The sequence below is a fragment of the Oncorhynchus mykiss genome, chromosome 14 (assembly GCF_013265735.2).
Source record: "Oncorhynchus mykiss isolate Arlee chromosome 14, USDA_OmykA_1.1, whole genome shotgun sequence".
NCBI lineage: Eukaryota > Metazoa > Chordata > Actinopteri > Salmoniformes > Salmonidae > Oncorhynchus > Oncorhynchus mykiss.
In genome coordinates this window covers 10,081,610-10,101,462 of record NC_048578.1, presented here as the reverse complement: position 1 = coordinate 10,101,462, position 19,853 = coordinate 10,081,610, and the positions used below count along the sequence as shown (strand labels likewise).

The 19,853-nt window shown below is 44.2% G+C and overlaps 1 protein-coding gene across 10 annotated transcripts in view; it reads left to right on the top strand.

The window, feature by feature from the left end:
* LOC110488757 (phospholipid-transporting ATPase 11C) overlaps window positions 1–18,661 on the top strand; it is a 73,843-nt gene extending 55,182 nt beyond the window's left edge. For 2 of the 10 annotated variants that reach the window (XR_005035917.1, XR_005035918.1), the window contains 19 exons: window positions 42–239; window positions 1,538–1,708; window positions 2,123–2,322; window positions 2,462–2,533; window positions 2,639–2,712; window positions 2,815–2,918; window positions 3,185–3,366; window positions 3,775–4,041; window positions 4,282–4,453; window positions 4,700–4,802; window positions 4,925–5,070; window positions 6,212–6,271; window positions 8,960–9,087; window positions 9,256–9,457; window positions 9,542–9,645; window positions 9,801–9,957; window positions 12,391–12,519; window positions 15,414–15,445; window positions 15,811–18,661. Coding sequence is in view for 6 of the 10 variants with exons in the window: in XM_036942907.1 (XP_036798802.1) it covers window positions 42–239; window positions 1,538–1,708; window positions 2,123–2,322; window positions 2,462–2,533; window positions 2,639–2,712; window positions 2,815–2,918; window positions 3,185–3,366; window positions 3,775–4,041; window positions 4,282–4,453; window positions 4,700–4,802; window positions 4,925–5,070; window positions 6,212–6,271; window positions 8,960–9,087; window positions 9,256–9,457; window positions 9,542–9,645; window positions 9,801–9,957; window positions 12,391–12,489 (2,439 nt within the window). In the remaining 4 variants the exon portion in view is untranslated. Of the gene's footprint in view, window positions 1–41; window positions 240–1,537; window positions 1,709–2,122; window positions 2,323–2,461; window positions 2,534–2,638; window positions 2,713–2,814; window positions 2,919–3,184; window positions 3,367–3,774; window positions 4,042–4,281; window positions 4,454–4,699; window positions 4,803–4,924; window positions 5,071–6,211; window positions 6,272–8,959; window positions 9,088–9,255; window positions 9,458–9,541; window positions 9,646–9,800; window positions 9,958–11,496; window positions 11,588–12,390; window positions 12,520–15,413; window positions 15,446–15,810 lie in introns of those variants that run through there. The other 8 variants (XR_005035919.1, XM_036942907.1, XM_036942910.1 and 5 more) reach the window with 8 other exon arrangements.
* Window positions 18,662–19,853: the final 1,192 nt, after the last annotated feature.

Below are 19,853 nucleotides of genomic sequence, written 5' to 3'. Positions count from 1 at the left end.
TATTTTAACCACGTTTCACTTTTGTTCCCTCTCTCCCCCAGTACCTGAATATGTTTACTGACTTCCTGTCATTCATGGTGCTGTTCAACTTCATCATCCCCGTGTCCATGTACGTGACGGTGGAGATGCAGAAGTTCCTGGGCTCCTTCTTCATCTCCTGGGACAAGGACTTCTTCGACCCCGAGATCCAGGAAGGGGCTCTGGTCAACACCTCTGACCTCAACGAGGAGCTAGGACAGGTCAGGCTTTAAAGATATGGAACCAATTTAGCGTTGATAAGACCCAAAAGCAGTCTCCCAAAGGAGCTACTTTTCATTGCAGATTCCCACCAAATTGCTGTAGCTAGTTGGCCAGATATCCCCCTGTTTGAATACTTTGATGCATCATTCCTTTCTCCTTTTCTTTAAGTATTCACGTATCTTAAATGACTGGATTTGTGAAAAGCTAGCTATATACTGCAATGGGGAACTCTGTTACCCAGTCATGTTAGATCAGTGATTACCTCAAAGGGAAGAGGGTAAGGGGAGATACATTTCAGTATTCAAATGAGGCTTTAGGTTTATTCGACGTCTAGGGCCTCTCTGCTCTCGGCCCCAGTCTTTGGTGGAGTGATGACCCTAAACCCACATGAACAACATTCCTCAAATGTCAGAATATGAAATGGTCTAACTGGTCGTAATATGCCTTGATTGGCTGTGCCTTCCCAACTCCAACCTCTGTCTCAAACAGGGGAGTTGCAGATCCGTCACGGTTGGTTTGCCCGATGATTACTTCAATTAAAGATGACGCTTGGTAAACTAGATTTATGCGGTGTAACTCTCAGGGATTAATTGCCCATTCTTATTGTTCACAGTTAATTGCGCCAAGTGTTTTTTTTTTTTTTTTTTACGACCCTGGAAGAGTCTCACATGCCTGTCCATTACGCCAATTCTGTTGCAAAATGATTTTTTCCCCCAATAGAAACCCAATTTTTAGTTACATAAACGTTTTGTAACTGTTTGGACTAATGAGTACACCCCTGATTCTCACTGTAGGTCTGAACCTGAAATGTACTGTGCTGGCGCAGATATTTTCTATTCACATTGTCCTCTCCAGCATGGTTCCAGGAACTATGGTAGATGCCTTGGTTTGGCTCTGTAGTCTGGCTCTATGAAAAGTCAGCTGACATTTACTCCTAAGACCTGTTGCACCCTCTACAACCACTGTGAATATTATTTGACCCTGCTGGTTATCTATGAACATCTAGAAGAGCCATCTGGCCTTAATGGCCACGTACTCTTATAATCTCTACCCGGCACAGCCAGAAGATGACTGGCCATCCCTCAGAGCCTGGTTTCTTCCTAGGTTCCTGACTTTCTAGAGTAATTCCTAACCTCCTTGCTTCTACATCTGCATTGCTTGCTGTTTGGGATTTTGGGCTGGGTTTCTGTGTAAGCACTTTGTGACATCTGCTGATGTGGAGAGGGCTTTATAAATACATTTGATTGTGTGAAAAGGGTATTTGTCTGACCCTGCAGTTTCCCATTGTGTCCTCTAGGTGGAGTACGTGTTCACGGACAAGACGGGCACTCTGACCCAGAACAGCATGGAGTTCATCGAGTGCTGCATCGACGGCTTCCAGTACAAGAACCGTGACTCGAGCACCGAGCTGGACGGCTTCTGTGTCACAGATGGACCCGTGAGCATGCTGCAGCAGAAGGCTGGCAGGGTGGGTAAATGACTAGTTATCTGCCCTCCCCCTCATCAATGTGCCAGTCAGGCATGCCAACATATGGGCATCAAATCAGAGGTCACCTGACAGAAGAACAAGTATCGCATGTGACCTAACATAACCTGTGACAGATCCAGTGTGATTAATGGCCATTAGTTTGTACTCTGCATCCCATAGACAGAGGTTGTTAGGTAGTGTAGTAATGTAAACTGTTACTGTGCCATATAAATGTACATACCAAATGGTGTATTCATTCTAACATTCATTGCACACTGTAGAAAAACGTTTTGCAACATAAACAATAGTTTCTTGTTGGAGAAGTTCATCCAGTTTTGCATTTGGTTCTTAATGAATGCACCTCTGGGAAATGGCACACAGTTCAATAAGTAACATGCGTCTGTGTGTTTTCAGGAGGAGGAGGAGCTGTTCCTGCGGGCTCTGTGTCTGTGCCACACGGTGCAGGTCAAGGAGTCTACGGGTCAGGAGGACGGGGTTGGGGACCAGGTGGACGGTGTCCTGGGGCTGGACGGAGAGATGGTCCACCCTGCAGAGCTCAGGGGCTTCATCGCCTCCTCACCCGACGAGGTGGCACTGGTCAAGGGAGCCATGAAGTAAGGGACAGGGCCTGTGCAACTGTTATTCATCAATCAATCAATCCATCACACAAATGAACTTCTATGTGGATTTGGTTTGATTAGTGTGTTGTGTAATCAGTGCGGCTCACTTTCTTGTCTTTGTCGCCATATATAGGTATGGTTTCACATTCCTAGGTATGGAGAGCAAGAACATGAGAGTGATGAACAGAGACAAAGATGTTGAAACGTAAGTCAACAAGTGATGAGTTTTGATTAATGTTAATAACGGATTTGATTTTATCAGTCAACATTCTCCTTTTGATTGACATGGCCATCTGATTTCCCCTTGCAGGTACGAGCTGCTTCATGTGTTGAACTTTGACCCCGTGAGAAGGCGTATGAGCGTAATAGTCCGATCCAAATGCGGTGAGACAGAGATTGAAATGAACCAACAGCTTTTCGTCTATTAGCTTCTAGTTTTGTTTGTAACCCCAGTCCTGACGTGTTCTGGCTGTGTTGGTTGCTCAGGGGACATCATGCTGTTCTGTAAGGGGGCCGACTCCTCCATCTTCCCCCGTGTCAGGCAGGAGGAGGTGGACAGGATACGCATGCACGTGGAGCGTAACGCTACGGTGGGTCTCTGCCCCATCCGCTTCACTAACTTCATGTTTATTCAATTACTTTGTACGTCTGTGCATTTGTCTGTCTCCCAGGAAGGCTACCATTTTTGTTTGTGTGTACATTGATTTAAGATGAATGTTTTACCGTCCTAGTTTATTTTCCAAATGCAACGGGTACATTGAAAGTCTGGATTTCTCACATTTATGAAACGCACAGCGAGAGTGTTTGCTCGTGTTGACTGGTAAGTTACGCCGTGTGCGTTTGTGCCATATCTCAGGAAGGCTACCGGACGCTGTGTGTGGCCTACAAGCTCCTTAGTTCTGAAGAGTACGCCCAGGCAGACGCAGGGCTGAGGGAAGCCAGGCTGGCCCTGGATGACCGAGAGGCAAAACTCATGGCTGTCTACAACCAGGTGGAGACTGGGATGAGCCTGATCGGAGCTACCGCCGTGGAGGACAGGTGGGTGGACAGTCAGCTCAGGGTTAACTCTCAGGCTGTGTCCCAGGTGGCACCCTATGGGCCCTGGTCACAAAGAAGTGCACTGAATAGGGGAATAGGAGCCGTTTTGGACACAGCCATTCTTTCGAGGCGAACAGCTCATTAATGTGCAGAGGTAAAAGTGTGGGTGCGGTGGGAGTTATGTGCATTTGTTTTCTGTTCAATATGTATTCTGTCATTTTGTCAGACACGCGCATTCACTGACTGTCTCACACACCGGCTCTCACTCTGCCTCATCTTTCTGTCTCACTTAGTCATCCCTCTCGCCCCATCGATCATTCTCTCTGACGCACCCCTTATCTTATCTTTTCACTGCAAACTGCCACTCATCATTCACGCTCCCTCTTTCTCTTCCTTCTCTGTCGCCAGGTTGCAGGAGGAGGCAGCAGAGACCATGGAGGCCCTGCAGCGGGCTGGCATGAAGGTGTGGGTTCTTACGGGGGACAAGATGGAGACGGCCAAGTCCACGTGCTACGCCTGTCGCCTATTCCAGAGGGGCACAGAGCTGCTGGAACTGACGGTGCGAACCCTGGAGGACGGCGGGAGGAGGAGAGAAGAGCGCCTGCATGAGGTGCTGTTAGACTACCACAAGAGGTCAGTGCAGGACCCTCCACCGGTTAAGACTAGGGTCACCAGGTCAGTGTTAAGTCTCGGGTTGGAGGTTTTGAAGGAGGGTCATTGGAGTTACTTACAGTACAATGTTACTATTGTTCAATAAAATTAGTTGTAGTAAATTGCTAATCATTGGTAGTAAATTGATGATAATTTGTCATAAAATTATAACAATTGGGAGCAAATTATGTCTTGAACTATTAAATATTTTTGCTCTTGTTTTGATTTGTCACAAGAAAGCTCTGCGTTCTCTTTTTCTCCCAGGAGCTGGACTTCAGCTAAGCAGGACTACGGCTTCATCATAGACGGAGCCACTCTGTCCTTATTGTTCAACTCCTCTCCTGACTCCAGCCACTACAAGAGTCTCTTCCTCCAGATCTGTCAGAACTGTACCACTGTGCTGTGCTGCCGTATGGCTCCCCTACAGAAGGCCCAGGTGAGGCGATGTCATGGGCGCTTGCTGGTAGATTTAACTGTAGATGGCTACAGTAGTTAAAGGTAAACCAGGTTCAGGCCTCACGACAAAAAAATCTGTATTTACCCACATTACACCTGGTAATGATATTACAAATGTCTGAATAGGTTTTGCATCTAGGCATCTTGTTTCGAATGCAGAACCAAGTGGGATTTAATGAACTTTTTTTCCCCCTCACTCTCTTTCCACTCTCTCGTTCCTATATAGATCGTGAACATGGTGAAGAACTCCAAAGGCAGCCCCATCACCCTCTCCATCGGAGATGGAGCCAACGATGTCAGTATGATTCTGGAGGCACACATTGGCATCGGTAAGACGCTGTGATATCGCTATAGATTCAAATGATGAAATGTTTTTAATATTGAAGTTGTTTCAAATTGAAATTGGGCGAGATGTAAAAGTGTGTAATTTCCCTGGTCTTCCGTGTCTCAGGTATAAAGGGTAAAGAGGGTCGCCAGGCAGTGAGGAACAGTGACTATGCCATCCCTAAACTCAAGCACCTGAAGAAACTGTTACTGGGACACGGGCACCTCTACTACGTTCGGATCGCCCACCTGGTGCAATACTTCTTCTACAAGGTAGGGGGCAGCACCGAAATGTAGGCACCGTAACTTACTGTGCTTGTGTTAACTGAGGATCATGAGTATTGGGCACATCAGATGAGGTCAAGGTTCGGTCATTGTTTGGAGCTATAAAACCTAATTCTGTGTTGCTGCCAAAATAAAAAGCATTCGATATGAGGATTATGTGGGAGTAATATGCAGGGATTTTTCTGCCATTTAAATCCTGAGAGGTTTTTTTCGGTAAGCCTAAATCCAAAGAGTGTAAAATAAAGTGTTCATTTTCTGGATGGAAAAACGCTTTGTGTCAAATGAAACAACTAAAACAGATATAAAGTATGTAGAAAAAATAATGGAACTATACATTTTTTGTATAATATAATCTTTGAGAACTAAAAATCACCAAAATAAAAGCTGTACAGTTGGGGTGAATTGAAAATTCTATAAACAATGAATTTAGCAGTACTGATTTTGTTATTATCTTTAAGCAAAATAACACAGAATTAGCCATGGCGAATTGCAGGATAGTAGCTTTAAAACGGCAACATTTTATCTCGGCTCCATGGAGAACTGTGTAGAATTGCAGGACATTGGCGTAAACATGCTAATATTTTACACCACCATGATGGGGGGCCTCTAAAATGTTATCTTGAATTCAGCTGAATAGAGGATGTGAGCAGAGTGGAGTGTGCGTAATTTGACTCTCTGGGCATGTTCTGCCCAGCTTTTTCCATTTCCTTCACCACTGTTCTTTTTAATTAGGTCTATCCTGTTGTATTTATTTATCCTACCCCACCGCTAATGTGCAGAGATGTTGATATGAGTCGACCGAGAAATAGATCACACAGCCTTTGTAATTTGATAGCAAGACAACGAAATGAGCCCAGCAGCAGCATCAGACACGTTTAGGTCTTTTATATAGGCTATTGCAAAAAAAATAAAAAATAAAGAGTAAGTTTGTAACTGTGCTAAAGTTGTCTATCAACTGTAAAATGTTAGCTCAACAGAGCCACAGATGTACAGAGTAAACATTTCTGATGTTGATAAAGGACACTGCTCAAGCCCATGTGATTTAGATGAGACCCAGACACAAGTTCTCGTGCGTTACTTTTTGATGTGTCTAACCTCAGGCTCCTTTCCCCCTCTCACTTGCTTACAGAACCTCTGCTTCATCTTACCTCAGTTCTTGTACCAGTTTTTCTGTGGATCTTCCCAGCAAGTGAGTACTGCACCGTGTCCTGCTGAGGCCCCTCTCCCCTCTCTGAGATTCAAAGATGCTCTAAACATGAAATAGCAGAGGATCCCATTGAATCCCAGCACCTTCTCCAGTCTACAACCATATTCTTTCCCTCTGGTTGACCTGACATCCCCTCTCTCCTGGAGTGGCTGCAGTCTTATATATTTGTGTGTGTGTGTGTGTGTGTGTGTGTGTGTGTGTGTGTGTGTGTGTGTGGTACCAGTCAAAAGCTTGGACACACCCACACCAGGGTTTTTCTTTATTTTTACTATTTTCTACATTGTAGCATAATAGTGAAGACATCAAAACTATGAAATAATAGATATGGAATCCTGTAGTAACCAAAGTTTTAAACATTATATTCTTCAATGCTGTCATCAAGGCAATCTTGGCATTCTCTCAACCAGCTTCATGAGGTAGTCACATGGATTGCATTTCAAGTAACAGGTGTGCCTTGTGGAATGTCTTTCCTTAAAACGTTATGTTCAGAAATCCACAGGAAAGAGCGGTCATGACAACGCAGACGAAAATTCCAAATGGTCTTCATAATGTCCACAGAAACATGTCAAAGTTTTTTTTATAATCATTCCTCAGGTAGTTTTTAAAATATATATTCAATAATATATCAACAGAGTGTGTAGGTTTTTCAATAACAGCGGGAGGAACAATGGCGGCTTTACTCTGTAGCGCAAAAACTCACTCTGAGAGCCCCCACCTATCCACTTACACAATGTGATCTCTCACGCTAATTTTTCTAAATAAAAGCCTGAAACCATGTCTAAAGACTGACACCTTAGGGAAGCCAGAGAGAAAGGAATCTGGTTGATATCCCTTTAAATGGAGGATAGCCATGCATAGGAACAGAAGGGTTTCAAAATAAGAGGCACTTCCTGATTGGATTTTCCTCAGGGTTTCGCCTGCAATATCAGTTCTGTTATACTCACAGACAATATTTTGACAGTTTTGGAAACTTTAGAGTGTTTTCTATCCTAATCTATCAATTACATATTCTAGATCTGGTCCTGAGAAATAGTCCATTTACTTTGGGAATGTTATTTTTCCAAACATAAAAATAGTGCCCCCTAGCTTCAAGAGGTTAATGTGTTTGAGCCAATCAGTTGTGTTGTGACAAGGTATGGGGTGGTATACAGAAGATGGTCTTTTACCAAATAGGGCTAAGTCCATATTATGGCAAGAACAGCTCAAATAAGCAAAGAGAAACGATAGTCCATCATTACTTTAAGACATGAAGGTCAGTCAATATGGAACATTTCAAGAACTTTGAAAGTTTCTTCAAGTGCAGTCACAAAAACCATCAAGCGCTATGATGAAACTGGCTCTCATGAGGACCACCACAGGAAAGGAAGACCCAGAGTTACCTCTGCTGCAGAGGATAAGTTCATTAGAGTTACCAGCCTCAAATTGCAGCCCAAATAAATGCAAGACACAGCTCAATATCAACTGTTTAGAGGAGACAGCGTGAATCAGGCCTTCATGGTCGAATTGCTGCAAAGAAACCACTACTAAAGGACACCAATAAGAATAAGAGACTTGCTTGGGCCAAGAAACACGAGCAATGGACATTAGACTGGTGGAAATCTGTCCTTTGGTCTGATGAGTCCAAATTTGAGATTTTGGATTCTAACCGCCATGTCTTTGTGAGATGCAGAGTAGGTGAACGGATGATCTCTGTATGTGTGGTTCCCGCCGTGAAGCATGGAGGAGGAGTTGTGAAGGTATGATGGTGCTTTGCTGGTGACACTCTCTGTGATTTTATTTAGAATTCAAAGCACACTTAACCAGCATGGCTACCACAGCATTATGCAGCTATACTCCATTCCCGTCTGGGTTGCAGGACTATCATTTGTTTTTCAAAATGACAATGCTCCATCACACCTCCAGGCTGTGTAAGTGCTATTTGACCAAGAAGAATAGGAATGGAGTGCTGCGTCAGATAACCTGGGCTCCACAATCACCCGATTTCAATCCAATTGAGATGGTTTGGGATGAGTTGGACCGCAGAGTGAAGGAAAAGCAGCCAACAATTATGTAGGAACACTTTTTAAGACTGTTGGAAAAGCATTCCAGGTGAAGCTGGTTGAGAGAAGGCAAAAGGGTGGCTACTTTGAAGAATCTAAAATATATTTAAATTTGTTTAATTTTAACACATTTTTGGTTACTACATGAAACACTTGAATGAGTTGTGTGTGTGTGTGTGTGTATATATGGCGTTCATATTACATGCACGTTATGTATACAATATGACTAGTACATTACATAGTACAGCCCTTGGTTACATGGAGTAAGTCTTCGCCATTTTAGGCAATGTATTCATTCCTTTGGCACATGTTTAGCTCTCGCAGGAGAGGGATCTCTTAGTATACACAGCTAACTTCTGATATGTAAACTCTAAGTATCGCTGTTTAAAAGATGCCCCCCAGCTTAGACCTGCTCTCTCAGAACCATCTGTGTGCATATATCAAAGGATGGCTTCGCCATGTAGTCACACAGCAACAGGCTCGACGCTGTAGAGCCCTCTTCCTGTGTTAGGTGGTGGTTGTGTGTTTGTCAACGCGTGTATGCAAGAGTGAGCGCTCTCCTCTCCGTGTAATTAACCCCTGGGTTCCCAATCCACCCCCTCCCACCCGGTCCTTCCCCCGTCCTCCCCAGCCCCTCTACGACGCAGCCTATCTGACGATGTACAACATCTGTTTCACCTCCATGCCTATCCTGGCCTACAGCCTCTTGGAGCAGCACATCTGTATGGAGGTCCTGATGAGCAACGCTACCCTCTACAGGTAGGTCCGGGAACTACACTTCACTCTGCACCTAAATAGAAAAATGCACTAGCTATGCTTCTAGTGTGATAATGACGACACAAGCAAGTGATTTCAACCCTCCGTCTTTGTTCTTTGTGGTCCTCCCTTGCTACCCTCTTTTCTCTCTCTGTCCTTTTCTCTCCTTAGGGACGTAGCAAAGAACGCCATGTTGCGTTGGAGCCCCTTCCTGTACTGGACCCTACTTGGGGTCTACCAGGGCCTCCTGTTCTTCTTTGGGGTCCGCTTTCTCTTTAGTAACCCCGCCCTGCAGGACAATGGCCAGGTGTTTGGGAATTGGTCGTACGGAACAATTGTTTTTACTGTCCTCGTCTTCACCGTCACGCTAAAGGTAAAGCACACTTGAACTTCATAGTGTTATTGAAATACATTTTCAGACCAGTGATACCACCTTTTCTTCTGTTTGTGGTTCTAGCTGGCTATGGACACGCGCCATTGGACGTGGATCAATCACTTTGTCATCTGGGGCTCGCTGGCCTTCTACATGTTCTTCAGCTTCTTCTGGGGTGGGATCATATGGTGAGGACGGGATCATCTGACACATACGTCAATCAGTGTTAGTGGTGGGCTGGAGCAAAAGCCTGCTCGCCGTGTAGTGCTCCTGAACCGTGGATGGTGACCGCTCAATTTGGACTGACCTGTGTGAATGTTGTTAACGCTCTCCCTCCCGCCAGGCCCTTCCTTCGGCAGCAGCGTCTCTACTTTGTGTTTGCTAACATGCTGCGCTCTGTGTCGGCCTGGCTGGTCATCATCCTCCTCGTCCTGCTCAGCCTGCTGCCTGAGATCCTGCTGCTGGTCCTCCGCAAGCCGCGCTGGCCCCACTCTCGACAGGTACGGTACACGCACATCTAGTTCTCGATCTGTGTATCGTTTTGACGTTCAGGGGAAAAACAACTCTTCAAAACACTTCATAGTAGTTTTCCTGTGTTCATATCCTTTCATCATTTCTACAGGCTATGACTTGTCCTTTGTGTCAGATGCTTAGATATTTCTGTTTATGCATTAGAACAGTCTCATAATTGACATTTTGTCCTTGCAAGTAGCCATTTGTGTCTTCTTGAAGATTCGGGGATGCTTGACCGGAGCCCATCGCTCTAAACGTACATTAAAGAGCTCCTCCATAGCGATCTGATTTGTGTTGTGGTCATGGATGGAGATCAGAGGAATAATCTAATTTCTCCCCCTTCTCCCCTGGTATAGTGTGTCCCTTAACTCCCCAAGAGGCAAATTAGTTTTCCTTCAAAGTATTAGTAATGGTGTGATGACTCATAATTTGGTTATTCATTTCACAAGTTATGTGATATTATCACTCAATAGCTTTTTCAACCGACATATCGTCATACAAATCCTTTTTTGTATGGACGATTTTATATGTAAATGTTTGACATTTACATTTACCAATGAACGATACTGAGTAAAAATAAACTTTACATGCGACAATTTCACGATTTTTGCTGAGTTACAGTTCATATAAGGAAATAAATGTAAACAAATTCATTATGCACTAATCTATAGATATCCCATAACTGGCCAGGTTTGCAGCCATGGGTGTGCATGGAAGGGTTTAGGCCCACCCACTTGAGAGCCAGGCCCACCCACTTGAGAGCCAGGCCCACCCACTTGAGAGCCAGGCCCACCCACTTGAGAGCCAGGCCCACCCACTTGAGAGCCAGGCCCACCCACTTGAGAGCCAGGCCCACCCACTTGAGAGCCAGGCCCACCCACTTGAGAGCCAGGCCCAGTTAATCATAATACATTTTTCTCCACAAAAGGGCTTTATTAACAGACAGAAATTTCTGTGATCTTTTATTTCAGCTCATGAAACATGGGACCAACCATGTTGCATTTTATATTTTTGTTCAGTGTAGATAAAGGCGTAGGCCACACACACACACAGATAGATAGATATAGATATATATAGAAAACTTATTTTACTTGCTAGCAGAAACAACCTACAAATAAGTGACATTTTATTACATGACTTTGAACCATAGAAGTGATAGAGTTCCATGGTGCACAAATAACAGAGCACCCAGCAAATGCATATATATATATATATATATATATATATATATATATATATATATATATATATATATATATTCATTCATTCATTCATTCATTCAGACCAAGAAAAGTTACATTTAGCCCACAATACCAATACACTTCTAATGGCAAGAGTCTAACCTGATACCAATGAGGAACATTGATGAAAGTTCCAGGGCCTCGGCAGCAAAGGCCAAACCTCTTGCCCCACTTATCTTCAATGCTCTGTTTTAATACTTTTGTTCTACTCTTTCTCCCTCTGTCTCACTCCCTTTTTATCGCCTCTTCTGTTTCTCTCTTTCTATCCTGCCTGCTTTGCTGCAGATCAAGCAACGACTTCCTTCGTCGGGAACGTCCACTGTCTTCATGCTGTCGCAGACCGCCAGCACTCACAGCTTCTCCTGGAGTGACTGAGGTCTCTCTCTCTCTCTCTGTATGCTCTTTGCCTCTCTCCTCTCCTCCTATCTATCCTGTCCTGCTTGCCGATTTCTCCCCCCTCCCTCTTCCTGCCTTTAACACGACTCAGGTGGTGTCCTATAACATCCAGCATCCACCCTCCCTTGACAGGTTAGGCCTGATCCTCACACTGTTGCCCATTCTAGAGGTTCCCACTTTAGAACATAGTGATGTTGAAGGGATGCTGCTCTTTTAAGGTTCTAATGACATTGCCCAATGCCCTGCCTTCTCTGTCACTTACCCAGCGTTGTGTTTGGTTTGGTGCTGAGACCATGGCATGTTGGTGCTATGTCTACTTCGGTATGTCCGGGTGCATCGGTCATTGTGTCTTAGCTGCCTGTGTTGCCCCTGTGCCTGCCGTCTCTGCATGCCTGTCCAGGTGAATGCGGCACGCCAACACATGAGGTTAACCTGCATGCCAGTGTGCCCCAGACAACCCCATACCCTGGACCCCCCGCCACAACCACATCCACTACAGAGATGTGTGTGTTGCTCTAAATGTGTGTCTGAAGTCAGAAATATTTGGGAGGCTGCACCAATAATAGCTTAGTTTGGCCTTTATAGAATCAAGATTAACAACACTTAAACAACGAGATCTTCCTAAACATTGACTTGTCCCTCCTGACAAACATTGGGTTGAGGAGAGCGTATTCGCCAGGGAGAGTATGTGTGTTTTAAACTACATTACATTGTCCACTTGCTGTCTTGTAAGTCTCTGTCAGCACCGAGGTGTCATTAGTGTCTCTTGCCTGACCCTTCCAGAAGAAGCCGTTGGTTCAGTCGGGTGAGGGGGAAACCCAGTCTTCAGCCAGGCCCCTGCTAATGCGAACCTTTTCAGACGAGTCCAATACTATCCTATGAACAGGTACCAGCCCCAACTCTGCGGCCTAGGTAAACCAATCAGATAACCCCCAAAACAAACCCTTTAGCAGCCTATATCTGCCGGGGCCCATTACCCCTTAACAGTAACCAGAATCCAGTATTCTACTCCAAATCCTGCTTTCTGTGCCTTCAAGAAGGAGGATCCTTTAAGAACTCGGTTCAGCCCTCTATCACTTACCATAACCCATACTTCCTGTGTGGTGAACTCTTGTTGGCTGAAAAGTGTGTTCGTCATAATGTCTGCTTCATATTTTGTTTGTGATATGTGTACATACAGGTAACTGCCAAAATAAAGGAAACACTTCAGTAAACGAGGGATACAAAGTATAATGAAAGCAGGCGCTTCCGCACAGGTGTGGTTCCTGAGTTAATTAAGCAATTAACATCCCATCATGCTTAGGGTCAGGTATAAAAATTCAGTTATCCATTATTTTTGCTACCATGGCCAGAAAAGATCTCTGTGACTTGTAAAGATGGGTCTCAAAGAAGCATAGGGGGTTTACACACACTGTGTGTGTGCTGAGAGATTACTTTTTTTAAAGGAGCATAGGGGGTTTACACACACTGTGTGTGCTGAGAGATTACTTTTTTTAAAGGAGCATAGGGGGTTTACACACACTGTGTGTGCTGAGAGATTACCTTTTTAAAAGGAGCATAGGGGGTTTACACACACTGTGTGTGCTGAGAGATTACTTTTTTTAAAGGAGCATAGGGGGTTTACACACACTGTGTGTGTGCTGAGAGATTACTTTTTTTTAAAAGGTTTTGTTAGATTTAAATAAACCGGTTTTCGGTTTCAAACATTTTGTTTTTTACATGAAATGCACTGTGGGTTGAACGCTTTAACAACACAGAAGAAAACCATTAATCAATGCCCCATGATGGTAGTGACTGCCATTTACAGTTTCAACCATTTATTCACATGATTTTATTATTTCATTCCAAGTCATCTTATCCTTATGCTGTCTGACAAAATCACTGTTTTAGTAGGTCTTCAAAGTAAATAAGGCAAACTTTTATGACTGCTGAATACCAACTATCACACTTGGATCATATATTTTCAGGTAGAGACGCCTCGCAAAGCAACTGCTCTCTGTCCCCCTCAATCAAGCATTCTTCTGTCTCTTCTCTCCATGTCTGCCACTCACTATTTTATTTTTGAACCTTTATTTAACTAGGCAAGGCAGTTAAAAACAAATTGTTATTTTCATTGACGGCCTAGTGGGTTAACTGCCTTGTTCAAGGGCAGAACCACATATTTTTACCTTGTCAGCTCAGGGATTTGATCTTGCAACCTTTTGGTTACTAGTCCAACGCTCTAACCACTAGGCTACCTGCCGCCCCTAACCGGATGTAGCAGGCGTAAAATAAACACAGACCGGACACGTAGGCACAATGGATTGTGGTCATTGTAGTTAATTATCACGTTTTCTGCTCTAAACTATTTAGAATATTGGCTTGTTGGAAACTACAACTCCCTACTACGTCGCACAGTTTGGGCGTGATCGGATTAATCTCTAGAGAAACTGCAAAATCTTGACATTGAGCTCACAGGAAAAACTTTTTTTTTAACTGACATTAGTCAATTAGTTTGAAAACCAAAAAAGAACCAACATTTCAGATAATCGCTCAGCATGTCTGTCACCATATCTCTACCCAATTGAACACTTATGGAAGATTCAGGAGCGGCGTCTGAGACCAGTGTTTTCCAACATCAACAGAACCTCAAATTATGGAATTTCTCATGGAAGAATGGTGTCCCATCCCTCCAATAGATTTTAAAGTGTCTGGAACTCTATGCCAGGGATGGAACTGTGTCTGGGTCTCAACAAGTTAGAATACACAAGGTGCCATTTCAAAATTGGTTGTGCATCAGCAGTAAGTCCCTGATTAGTCAGTCAGTTAGCCCATGTCAGCAATTTTTTGGGGGGATTGCTAAATTGGTTTTGTTGCCAGCTACCTAAACTTGTTATCATGGTCGAATTACCTGCTGGGGGGGACCCCATTGATTTTGTTCGTCAGTCTCACTATGAAATAAGATTAAAAACTGCTAACATTTCTCACTAAAATGTGTTGCCCACAGTGGATTTGGGGTCACAGACTCCCGAGCAACCGCAACCCCTCATGATGAGTTGATATGTTTTTGTCCCCCGCCCCATGAAAGTTGCCCATCCCTGATCTGTGTCGAGGCACATTGAAGCTGTTCTGATGGCTCGTAGTGGCCCAATGCCCTATGAAGACACTGGTGTGTCCTTTTAATTGTTGCAGTTACCTGTACATGCTGTACATGCTGTACGTCCTTATGGACAAAGTTAACTCAAAAGATTCAACTGACTGAATGTTAAAGGCGTCGCCAGGACAATGATGAATGCTCCTTTCAGCCTCCAAGTAGACAAACTGCTCATTGTGTCCTTGCATGTGCTCTTTTTAATGATTTCATGTTACCTTTTTGAAATAAAGTATCAAGTCTCCCGTGGATGGGGATTCGTCTGTGTCATCAGTTTGTGTGCATGTTAAAAGGGTGAATGAGTAATTCTGTTTTTGTTTTTTCTTTCGGCTCCATATATGTAATAAACATTGCAGACCTCGTCATCTGCCATTTTTATTTCTTTTTTATTTTTTTTATTTTTTTACATGCAATAACATGCTTGTGTGTCACTGGCGCCTCGTGTTTTTTCATTTGCAAGTACTTCATTTTAAGTGGCGACTATCGAGCTTAGCTGACTGCATGCGTTATGCCATTGCTTTGCCAGGTATATTAAATGTTGCGGTTACTACGACAACGAACTGACCGTCATCTGAGGGGTTGGGTTCCATTTATTGGAATGGCAGTGAAGTGTTAACACCAGGCTTTACGCTCCCATCCCTCATCTTCATTTAACCTGTTTATCTGTTCTTCCCAGCCTTCAGAGGACAGACTCCTACAGACATCCAGGTAAAATAAGGGGCTAATCTCGCATGTCTAACCCCTCGGTTATTGCTCATGGTCATGGGTGTCTTGGGTTCCCCTCACTTCACCAGAATCCTGGTTGATGATCACGTTCAATCAGAGCAAATGACATTTAATGATAAATTCCAGCTGATCTCTGTTTTCAGGGGAGGTGTGTCCAATCAATGTTGTCTGGGGGTATGTTGTCAATTCTACCCGGGGGGGTCATCCTATCCTTTTCTTTTATTGCTGTCGGTGTCATGGTGTGGCTGGGTCTTGCCACCATCCAGTGGTTGGCAATTGGCAGGAGCAGGTTTCTGTTTATAGAGGTGGACTAACTTCTGTGTGTGTGTTTTGTATGTCCTCTCCAGATCGCTGCCGTCACGCCCTTGTCCTACAAGCACCTGAAGGAGCGGGAGTAAAGGGCACAAAGGAGGATCAACTACCCTGCGGCCACCGTCTTTCAGGAGGCCATGGCACTCTGGCTGGGATGACTTGTAGGACAAGGGATGGACCCAGGGATGACTCCAGCAGTGTTTTGAGTACCTCTGTTCCCCTGCTCCCTCCGTCCTTCCTCTTCCTGTTTCCCTCTGCATGTCTGCAGTGCCATTTTTGCCACGTTTTAACTGGACTGTGAGTTTCCGGAGGTTATTTTTCTTTCCTATGAATACTACCGGGGGGGGGGGGGGGGGTGCGGTGCGTGCGTACATGGCTGCCTTGTCAGAGGTAGTCCTACGGTCGGCTGTGTTCTAACATGCAGCCACACCTCCACTGTCCCAGAATGATTCATCTGCATGAAACTAAGTAGGCCTCATGAATGCCACATTCCACTTGTTATTTATATTTTTCTGCAAGGTTTGTCTTTTTTTTTTTTTAAAGCAAATGTCACTCACTTTCTGAAACTAAAATTCCACTGCTCCAGATCCAAATCATAGTTTAGAAGTTGCATGATTCCAATCCAGTCAAGTCCAATGCAAAGAGAGCATATTCACTCAGTGCAGACTGCACTGAACACGGGTTACTGGAGATCTTTGAAATGTCCTTGAATACTGTGTTTAGAGCACAACCCCCTGCTGGGTTAAGTCTCTATTTTCCCATCTCCCCAAAGAGTGTGGTGAATCAAAATGACTGGTAATGAGTTGTGCTTGCCAACATTTCTACCTGGTTCGGTGTTTGTAGCATGACTTGAATCTTCCCACCTTAAGGCCGGTGATCGTTTAAGAAAATCCCAAATGTATTGAAAATGAATATATGTGCTGTATATCGCTTAACCTGTTTGAATATCTAAAGCTTGATGCCAAAAATGTGTCTGAGCTGGGGAGATGCAAGTGTCATGCCCAGCGCCATCCAAATGATTGCAATGTTGCTGAGTGGGTGTGTGTGTGCCCAGCAGCACAGTTGTACTGGATGGGAATCATGGCCTCAAAGCAACCTGTGTGTGTTACATTGAGACACGTTTAACCAGAATACCTGGATCTACCTTGTACATTTAGCATGTGGTTGTCATGACCTGTCCTCTAAAGGACTTCAGGAGTTCTGTGGAGCGCACACACATGCACTAAAAGCCTAAAATTAGTGATACATGTCCCATTACCAGTTAGTGTTGTTTGTCAAAGGTGGGCTGATGTTGGTGGGTAAAGATCCCAACTTCAGACTTCCTCTTTCTTGCCACCATAGGTAATGCCACTGAGGCTTTCTACCCACCTGCTACCATAGATGTTCATGGATCTCCATTTACTATGTCTGAGATGGGTTTCTTACAGAAAGATGGTTCTGACTTCTAGCGTTAGTGCTTCAGACATTCCATTTCTACATGCTATGATTTGAATCACTTTTAGACACTATATGGGAAGATGTTTTGGAACATGTGAAATATTTATTGTTCCGTGCAATTTTTACTCACAAATTGTATATTTTTATTACGTGAATCTTTTTTTGTTGTTGTAGCGAATGATCAGCTTCGTGATTCTTCAGTATGCCTGTGTTACTTCAGACCAGATGTGTGCCCAGTGCTAACCCATATCATCTGTATCTCTCACACACACACACACACACCCTGCAGGTATATCCTACCTTACACCTCTACTATATCCTCTCCCTCCACCGATCTGGTAGCAGGTCAGATCACAGAGCACCGGTTAGATCAGTTCAGTCATATCCAGGCTAGGAATGGAGCTTCTTCTATGTTTGCCACAGAGGGATATGCCTGGGAGTAGGTGCCCTGTTGGCACCTCTTTAGTCTCTTACAAAATGCCATAATAGGTCCTGTACAGCCCTCATGTAGCTATTGCAATATCTCCTCATATGATGATTAGCATCACTGATGGTTGTAGTTCCTAAGCTGAGTATCCTTAGTCCAGATGGGCTCCATTCCAGCTCCTTAGTGGTTGGAGATACTGTAATAGCTACATGAGGGCTGTACATGACCTGTGACATACTGAGCATGTGGCAGAATTCAAGACATGGCTCCCATGCCAAATGTGATTTACCGTACTTCCATCAACTTCTTTTTTTATTTTGACCTTTTATTTAACTAGGCAAGTCGGTTAAGAACAAATTCTTATCTTCAATGACAGCTTAGGAACAGTGGGTTACCTGCCTGTATCACATACTGTACCATCTTGTGGAGGAGAAAATGATATATTTACCTTGACTTCAAGGGTCTAGAGTTTCCAGAGGGTTGTAATACGGGGAACTCTTTGTAACGTTTCCTTTTGAAACAGTAAAGCTATGAGGAGTATGGACCGCTCAGACTAACGTGAAGATGCCGTTGAACTTTCACCTACCTGGGCTCTGTGTCCTAGGTCAGCGGGTAGGTGGAGGACTTTCTGTATGTTTTAAAAAAACAAACCTTTAACATTACATCAGAGATGCTATTTTAAAATGCTTTTTAAAAAGTATTGGATACTCATGTTTTGCCTGACAAAATATGTAAAAAAATTGATTGTATTTTAAATGCAACCTTTTTCCAGCCACTTTTTTTGTAAGAATAATCAAAACGTCCAAAAAAAAGCACGAGAGGCTGGGTGAATGTGGAGAATAACCCTGTCCTCGGGTGACTGCTGTGGTGGGGTGCCTTAGGTTCAGACGGGCACAGAATGGGCACTTCACATCTGGCCCCTCAGTCTCCAGCCTCGGCACTCTGAACCTCCGATCTGAATGTACCACTTTAAGACCAGTATGTTCAACAGTTTTTCTGCAATAAAAACACTGTTTTGAAAACTTGTTCTGTTTTTATTAATGAATTTGTGGTATGTTAGTCATCTTGTGTATCAGCAAGCATACGAAGATGGGTCTGTTGGGGGTTGTGCATGGCCAGACTAAGCAGATACTCTGTGGTAATGAGGTAGATGAGAGGCTTAACTGGAACAACCGTGCTGCGGCTGAAGGCTAGAGCCCCAAGGTAGAGTTCAGACCACTGCCAACTGCACCCCGCCACTCAACCTGCCACCACAGCACATCCTCCGTGAGAAACCTACTCTTGAGTTTTTTTTGTATAATTGCGTGTACTGTACTCCCTCTGTGGACCTGTGTACAATGTGTGCCTGAGTCCTGGTCGGTTGAGGGGAGATGTAGGGATGAGTGAAGCGCTGTCATTACGTGCACAATGACCCCTGTTCATGTTCCTGTGTCTTTTGATTGAATGTGTGCACTTGCATGGGCAGAACAATTTGTTGGCTTAGCGCAAGGGAGAAAAATGTGCTGTTTACTATGCCTCGATTGACGCGTTAACGTGTAGCGCATGGTTCTGTGTGTGTATCGGTAGGTTAAGTAGGAGGGCGCATTAAAAGTATCAGGTTCCACCTCAAAAAGCACGAGAATTCGACATCCGTCATCTCAGATTGATCTGAAATTGTTTGTTAGATACAGATAAGATTAGCATTCCTGCAACATTATTTTGTTGAAATACAGCATTATTTGATCTATGATAAATTAAGCTAATCTATTGCATCTGAAATCCTGCAATGCCCACATCCTGCAATGCTCAAGAAAGCATTTATACATGCCCGTCTGAAGTTTGCCCATGAACATCTGAATGATTCAGAGGGCAACTGGGTGAAAGTGTTGTGGTCATGCGAGACCAAAATGGAGGTCTTTGGCTCAACTTGCCGTGTTTGGAGGAGGAGGAATCCTGCCTATGACCCCAAGAACACCATCCCCACCGTCAAACATGGAGGTGGAAACATGCTTTGGGGGTGTTTTTCTGCTAAGGGGACAGGACAACTTCACCGCATCAAAGGGACGATGGACGGGGCCATGTACCGTCAAATCTTGGGTAAGAACCACCTTCCCTCAGCCAGGGCATTGAAAATGGGTCGTGGATTGGTATTCCAGCATGACAATGACCCAAACCACACAACCAAGGCAACAAAGGAGTGGCTCATTAAGGTCCTGGAGTAGCCTAGACAGTCTC